Source organism: Scyliorhinus canicula, chromosome 21, assembly GCF_902713615.1.
Source record: "Scyliorhinus canicula chromosome 21, sScyCan1.1, whole genome shotgun sequence".
In the NCBI taxonomy this organism is placed as follows: domain Eukaryota; kingdom Metazoa; phylum Chordata; class Chondrichthyes; order Carcharhiniformes; family Scyliorhinidae; genus Scyliorhinus; species Scyliorhinus canicula.
In genome coordinates this window covers 15,585,186-15,592,012 of record NC_052166.1, presented here as the reverse complement: position 1 = coordinate 15,592,012, position 6,827 = coordinate 15,585,186, and the positions used below count along the sequence as shown (strand labels likewise).

Sequence of the window (6,827 nt, the reverse complement as noted above, 5' to 3'; positions counted from 1 at the left end):
AGTGAAGAGGATGTGGAGGAGACTGAATTGAGGGAGCAGTGCCGAGGATGTGAGGGAGGCTGAATTGAGGCAGTAATGCGGAGGGTGTGGAGAAGGCTGAATTGAGGGGGAAGTGCTGAGGGAGGGAGCAGACAGAATTGAATGCAGTTATGAGGCTGTTGAGGAAGCTGAATTGAGGGAGTAGTGATGAGGGTGTGGAGGCTGCATTGAGGGAGCAGTGCTGAAGGTGTGAAGGAGGCTGAATTGAACGAGCAGTGAAGAGGATGTGGAGGAGGCTGAATTGAGGGAGCAGAGCTGATGGTGTGAGGGAGGCTGAATTGAAGGAGCAGACCTAACGGTGAGTTAGGCTAATTTGAGGGCTAGGTGCTGAGGGTGAGTGAGACTTAATTGAGGGAGCACAGCTTAAGGTGAGTGATGCTAAATTGAGGGAGCGCCGCTAAGGGTGTGAGTGAGGCCGAATTCTGGGAGCAGTCCTGGGGTTTCCCGACCCCAGCACCAGTGCTGTCTCCACCTCGTCCAAACTCCGATGGAGTTTTTTTTTGCAGGCGCAAAACCGGAAGTGTCCCCGGGAAGACGATTGAAGGACCGGAAGTGGGGTCGTTTTAATGCGTCGGGCCAGAGCTTTGTAGAGGAATGGTGAGTGAGAGCCGTGGATCGTTATTGTTGTTGCTACGGTGATGGTACTGGGCGGTGGTTGCTATAGGGCTAGATGGTGGTTGCCGTGGTGCTGGACTGGGCAGTGATTGCCATTATTATGGTGCTGGGCAATGGTTCCATGGCGCTGGGCTGGGTGTTGGTTGCCATGGTGCTGGTTGCCATGGTGCTGGGCAGGGTGTTGGTTGCCATGGTGCTGGGCAGGGTGTTGGTTGCCATGGTGCTGGGCAGGGTGTTGGTTGCCATGGTGCTGGGCAGGGTGTTGGTTGCCATGGTGCGGTGCTGGGTGATGGTTGTAATGGTGCGGTGCTGGGTGATGATTGCCATGCTGACCTCCCTCTCTCTCTGTTTCAGGCGCTGACCATCCACACAGACCTCGGGGACTTGAAGCTGGAATTGTTCAGTGAGAGGGCACCACGGAGCTGTGAGGTAGGACTGGTTAGTAATGGTTAGAGCTGGTTAATGATAGTGTTAATTATAACTTAATGCTGGTTACTGCTATTGACGCTGACTGGTGGTATCTATGGCCGGTTGGTGCTTGGCACAGGTTTGCTAACTTGCCTCTGTCCTGCTGTTAATCCTGCTCTGTTACCGTCAAGATCCTATTTCCAGGACTTTCCTCATTCCAATGCACAATAAGCAGTGTAGGTGGGTAAGAGACGAGCAGTGATAAATGGCTGTTTTGACAACACTGGGACATAGTATTAGTGAGGGCAGGTCTGTCACTGTATAACACTGGGGTACAATACTGGTGGGGCGGGTCTGTCACTGTAGACTTTCTGTTAGGTGAATTGGACATTCTGAATTCTTCCTGTGTACCCAAAGAGGTGTTGGAATGTGGCAACTTAGGGCTTTTCACTGTAACTTCATTGCAGAGTTAATGTAAGCCTACTTGTGACAATAACAATTATTATTATACTACTGTGGTCCAGTACTGGTGGGGACAGGTCTGTCACTGTATAACAGTTGGGTAGAGTACTGGTGGGGACATGTCTGTCTGTCTGTCTCTATAACACTGGGGTACAGTACTGGTAGGGCAGGTCTGTAACTGTATAACACTGATGTACTGCAGTTCCTCCTGTGCCCTTTGTCTCTTTAACGTTGTTTATCTTTCTGTTTCCCTATTATCTCTAGAATTTCTTGGCTCTGTGTGCTAGTGATTACTACAATGGCTGTCTATTTCATCGGAATATCAAAGGCTTCATTGTGCAGACTGGTGACCCGACAGGTAACTTCCCCACAATCGATGACCCTGGTTTCAGCCACTTTAGCCTCCAGATTTGGAATACACCACATCTCCTCTCTGCCTCCCTACCTCGCTTTCCACCTTTAGGACACTCCTTAAAACCTCCCTACTTTACAACTTCAATTCACTTCTAACCAAATGCTGTTGCAAGTTCTACTACTGTAAAGGTGTTATATAAATACAGATTATTGTTGTTATGTTAAAGATGCTATGTAAATGCAGATTGTTGTTTAAAAAGGCTGTATAAATGCAGATTGTTGGTTTGTTGTGGTAACTGTCTACCCTGTGACATTTCCCACAGGTAATGGCAAAGGAGGTTCCAGTATCTGGGGAAGGAGGTATGAAGATGAAATTAATGAACATCTTAAGGTGACTGAATATTTCATATTTAAAACATTTTTCTCATCAGAATGAAATTTCCTGTGACTCCCAATGAGATCAGAGTGTGACTCCCAGCAGTGTGACTCCCAGTGAGATCAGCGTGTGACTCCCAGTGGGATCAGCGTGTGACTCCCAGTGGGATCAGCGTGTGACTCCCAGTGAGATCAGCGTGTGACTCCCAGTGGGATCAGCGTGTGACTCCCAGTGGGATCAGCGTGTGACTCCCAGTAATGTGACTCCCAGTGGGATCAGCGTGTGACTCCCAGTAATGTGACTCCCAGTGGGATCAGCGTGTGACTCCCAGTAATGTGGCTCCCAGTGGGATCAGCGTGTGAATCCCAGTAATGTGACTCCCAGTGGGATCAGCGTGTGACTCCCAGTAATGTGGCTCCCAGTGGGATCAGCGTGTGAATCCCAGTAATGTGACTCCCAGTGGGATCAGCGTGTGACTCCCAGTAATGTGACTCCCAGTGGGATCAGCGTGTGACTCCCAGTAATGTGACTCCCAGTAATGTGATTCCCAGTGGGATCAGCGTGTGACTCCCAGTAATGTGACTCCCAGTGGGATCAGCGTGTGACTCCCAGTAATGTGACTCCCAGTGGGATCAGCGTGTGACTCCCAGTAATGTGACTCCCAGTGGGATCAGCGTGTGACTCCCAGTAATGTGACTCCCAGTGGGATCAGCGTGTGACTCCCAGTAATGTGACTCCCAGTGGGATCAGCGTGTGACTCCCAGTGGGATTAGTGTGCGACTACCAATGAAAGGCAACTTATTTTCTAAATGAAGAGAAACTTCAGAGTGCTTCAGTGCAGAGGGATCTGGGTGTTCTCGTGCATGAATCACAGAAAACTAGTATTCAGGTACAGCAGGTAATAAGGAAGGCAAATTGAATTGGCGTCTATGGCTAAAGGAATAAGAGTATAAAAGTAGGGAAGTGTTATTTGAACTGTACAGAGTACAGAGACCGCACCTGGAGTACTGTGTACAGTTTTGGTCAGGAAGAGGTTCACTAGGTTGATTCCAGAGATGAGGGCAGATGAAGACAGATTGAACAGTAGATACTCTCTTGAGTTTAGAAGAATGAGGGGAGATCAAATTGTGGTATATAAGATAATAAAAGGTATTAACAAAGTAGACAGAGAGCAGATGCTTCCTCTTTTGGGGCAATCTAGAACAAGATGTCATAGTTTTAGGATAAGGGGTAGCAGATTTAAATAGAGAAGAGAAAAAATTACTTCTCAAGGGTTGCAAATCTGTGGAATTCATTCCCCCAGAGTGTGGTGGATGCTGGGACAAGTGAATAAATTTGAGGAGATAGACAGATTTTAATTAGTAATGGTTTGAAGGGTTATGGAGAACGGGCAGGAAAGTGTAGTGGAGCATGTCAGGGCGGGGCTCCCGGTAGGGGGTTGGGGTCTGGACATAGCTTCGGGGGGGGGGGGGGGGGGGGGGGAAGAGATCCGGGCACAGCTCCCGGTGAATGCCAGTGAGGTCGATGATGCTGATTTGTGATTCAATTGATCCGCCTGTTCTGGTCTTTTTCAGCACAACGTCCGAGGGATTGTTTCCATGGCAAACAGTGGCCCCAACACCAATGGTTCTCAGTTCTTCTTCACATACGGGAAGCAGCCTCAGCTGGACATGAAGTACACAGTGTTTGGCAAGTAAGTTTGTTCATATGGCATCTTCCTGCAGGTGGTTGCCTCAGGGCTTCCTGACAGGGCAGCTTTTAGATCCTTGTCTGTTTTCCAGCTGCCCCCCAAACAATTGCCTTTACAGGGGAATGTGCAGAATAATAAAACAGCTGCAACAACAGAAGTAACTGTCTTCCACTCTCATCCACCTGATCTGTGGACTTTAATATAATTCATTGTAGATATTGGAATGAGTTCCTTTCTTTTTATTTGTCATGGAAACTGCTCATGTAAATGTGTCACATTGTAAATACTCTGTCGAGAGATGCTGCAGGACCATCACCTGGCAGACATGTGTAAGTACAGGGTGACACCTTTACATAAGCAGGGTTACACTGCACCTGTGACACTCTCCTACATCCAGTGACACCCATCTCCTTTATAATTGATCTGAGCATTTTCTAATGAGGTCTGTACCACCTTGTATCTTTACCACCCTGTTGAACACTGAGGGTGCAGCTGTACCCACTGGAACTGTCATTTAAGTCTTTCACACTTCCACCTCTCTGAGTTTGCAAATGAATCTGTGATTGGAAGAGGCTGTGTGTTCAGAGCAGCCCACAAGTGGATCACCTATTATTTGTGAACTGTAGATTGATATACATTTTGGGCTGATGGTGGCAGTTTCTTGTGCCATGACTGAGCTATGAATGTAGCTGTGTACACTGAGGAGCAGCTCAGAAGGGAGCTACTTTCACTGTTCATACCCGTTAGTCGTGCTCTCTGTGCAACAAAACCTGAACTTAACAAGAGGAGACTATTGAATACCTTGATCTTGTTCCATCATTCAATAATTGATCACTTACCTCCCTTTGTCCCATATTACTTAATACCTTTAGATAACAAAAATATATCAATCTCAGATTTCAAATTTACAATGTATCCAGCACCAATTGCTGTTTCTGGAAGAGAGTTCCAAACTTCTACCACCTAATTTTTTCTCTGAAATATCAGGCTCTAATTTATAGACCATGTCCTCTAGGCCATCACCTACCTTAATATGTAGGCAATTTGGATGAAATCATCCCTTACGTTACTAAATTCCAGAAATACAACCCTTGTTTGTGTAAACTCACCTCATGATCTCTCTCTCTCCCCAACCAGGGTAATCGATGGGCTAGAGACTCTCGATGAGCTGGAGAAGCTTCCAGTAAATGAGAAAACATTCCGACCGGTGACCGATGTCCGCATCAAAGATGTTGTTATTCACGCTAATCCGTTCGCACTCTGATCTCAGGTGTGGTCGTTGGACCACAGGCACCTGTGGGAGTGAGAGACAGAATGGAAGATCAGATTGTGAGGGGTGCCCTCTATGATCCACCTTTAGACCTCAATATTTCCCACTGCTCGATTGGAGAGGGCCCTTGGAAATCACATGGACCATCTCCCTTTCTTCCTTTCACTGATATTTTTATGCCTCTTCCTCTCTCCCTGATTCTCTGCCTTATTTCCGGTCTTCTCTCTCTCTTGTATACCCCACTATCTCTCTCCCCATTCTCACCACCTATCCCTAGCTCCCTTCTTTTTCTCTCTGTCTCTCTCTCCAATTTCTTTCAGCCTCTTACTTATCCTTGCCTTTATACTCCTTTTTCTCTCTGGGTTTCCCTCTCTCCCTCCCCCTCACTTTTTTTTTTATCTGTGCCTCTGTCATTCCCTCTTTATTACCCCCATCTCTTCCTCCCGCATTCTCTTTCTCTTCTTCCCCCACCCACCCTCTTTCCTCCCCACCCACATTCCCTCTCTCTTCCTCCCCACCCACCTTCCCCCTCTCTTCCTCCCCACCCACCTTCCCTCTCTCTTCCTCCCCACCCACCTTCCCCCTCTCTTCCTCCCCACCCACCTTCCCTCTCTCTTCCTCCCCACCCACCTTCCCTCTCTCTTCCTCCCCACCCACCTTCCCTCTCTCTTCCTCCTCACCCACCTTCCCTCTCTCTTCCTCCCCACCCACCTTCCCTCTCTCTTCCTCCCCACCCACCTTCCCTCTCTCTTCCTCCCCACCCACCTTCCCTCTCTCTTCCTCCCCACCCACCTTCCCTCTCTCTTCCTCCCCACCCACCTTCCCTCTCTCTTCCTTCCCTCTCTCTTCCTCCCCACCCACCTTCCCTCTCTCTCTCCTGCTGTCAGGTCATCCTGCCGCTGGATCTGATGCTTTGTCATTGCTTTGGGGAACTGCCTCCTGGGGAGGGGGTCTGTCACTGCACTGGATGATATTGTTAGTAACTGGGGCATCAGTTATTGATGTGTCTCATACAAGGCATTCAGTGGGTGCTTAAAGAAACTGGGGTGATTTATGGAATTCATATAGTTGGACATATTTGAGAATATTTTTATATGCAAGGTGAAATAAAAAGCTTAATTTCTGAGTGTTTTATCAGTTGATGTAGGTATAAACACTGCTGCTGGGGATGGGATTCTCAATGGGTTCAGGATTGTTGTCATCTTATGCTTTCAGTCTTGGCTGTGAGCCGACAGAGTGTCCTGGATATACTCCAGCTACAAACAAATAATAGTTTGCAAGATCAGACATTGTTAGTGTGATGTGATCCTAATGCCCTGACACTTGTCCCCAGACAGGCTCAGTTCAAAGTTGAATTGCGACAGACATCGCAAGCTTCACTGTCCTCGCTTGTTCCCAATTTAATTAATATTAAATATTCTTTCGACCAGCTTGAACTTGTGGCTGTGATTAATCAACAGTAATGTTCCAGAAGAATGCTTTTCACCCACTCACTAGTCTCTGTACAATCAGCTGTCGAGAATGTCTATGCTAAGGGGCAGCACGGTAGCATTGTGGATAGCACAATTGCTTCACAGCTCCAGGGTCCCAGGTTCGATTCCCGGCTTGGGTCA

The 6,827-nt window shown here is 47.8% G+C and overlaps 1 protein-coding gene across 1 annotated transcript; it reads left to right on the top strand.

The window, feature by feature from the left end:
* Positions 1 to 540: 540 nt before the first annotated feature.
* Positions 541 to 5,723, top strand: ppil3 (peptidylprolyl isomerase (cyclophilin)-like 3). The gene is made up of 6 exons (XM_038782406.1): positions 541 to 636; positions 1,009 to 1,083; positions 1,789 to 1,882; positions 2,202 to 2,269; positions 3,829 to 3,947; positions 5,082 to 5,723. Exons 1-6 carry the CDS (start codon positions 634 to 636, stop codon positions 5,206 to 5,208), a joined length of 486 nt encoding a protein of 161 aa, XP_038638334.1. The 5' UTR covers positions 541 to 633; the 3' UTR covers positions 5,209 to 5,723.
* The last annotated feature ends 1,104 nt before the right edge of the window (positions 5,724 to 6,827 follow it).

What these genes read in the sequence shown, in the direction of transcription:
- ppil3 (XM_038782406.1), top strand. An exon ending in AAATTAATGAACATCTTAAG is followed by an intron (nt 2,270 to 3,828) that starts GTGACTGAATAT and finishes GGTCTTTTTCAG; the next exon opens with CACAACGTCCGAGGGATTGT. An exon ending in AAGTACACAGTGTTTGGCAA is followed by an intron (nt 3,948 to 5,081) that starts GTAAGTTTGTTC and finishes CTCCCCAACCAG; the next exon opens with GGTAATCGATGGGCTAGAGA.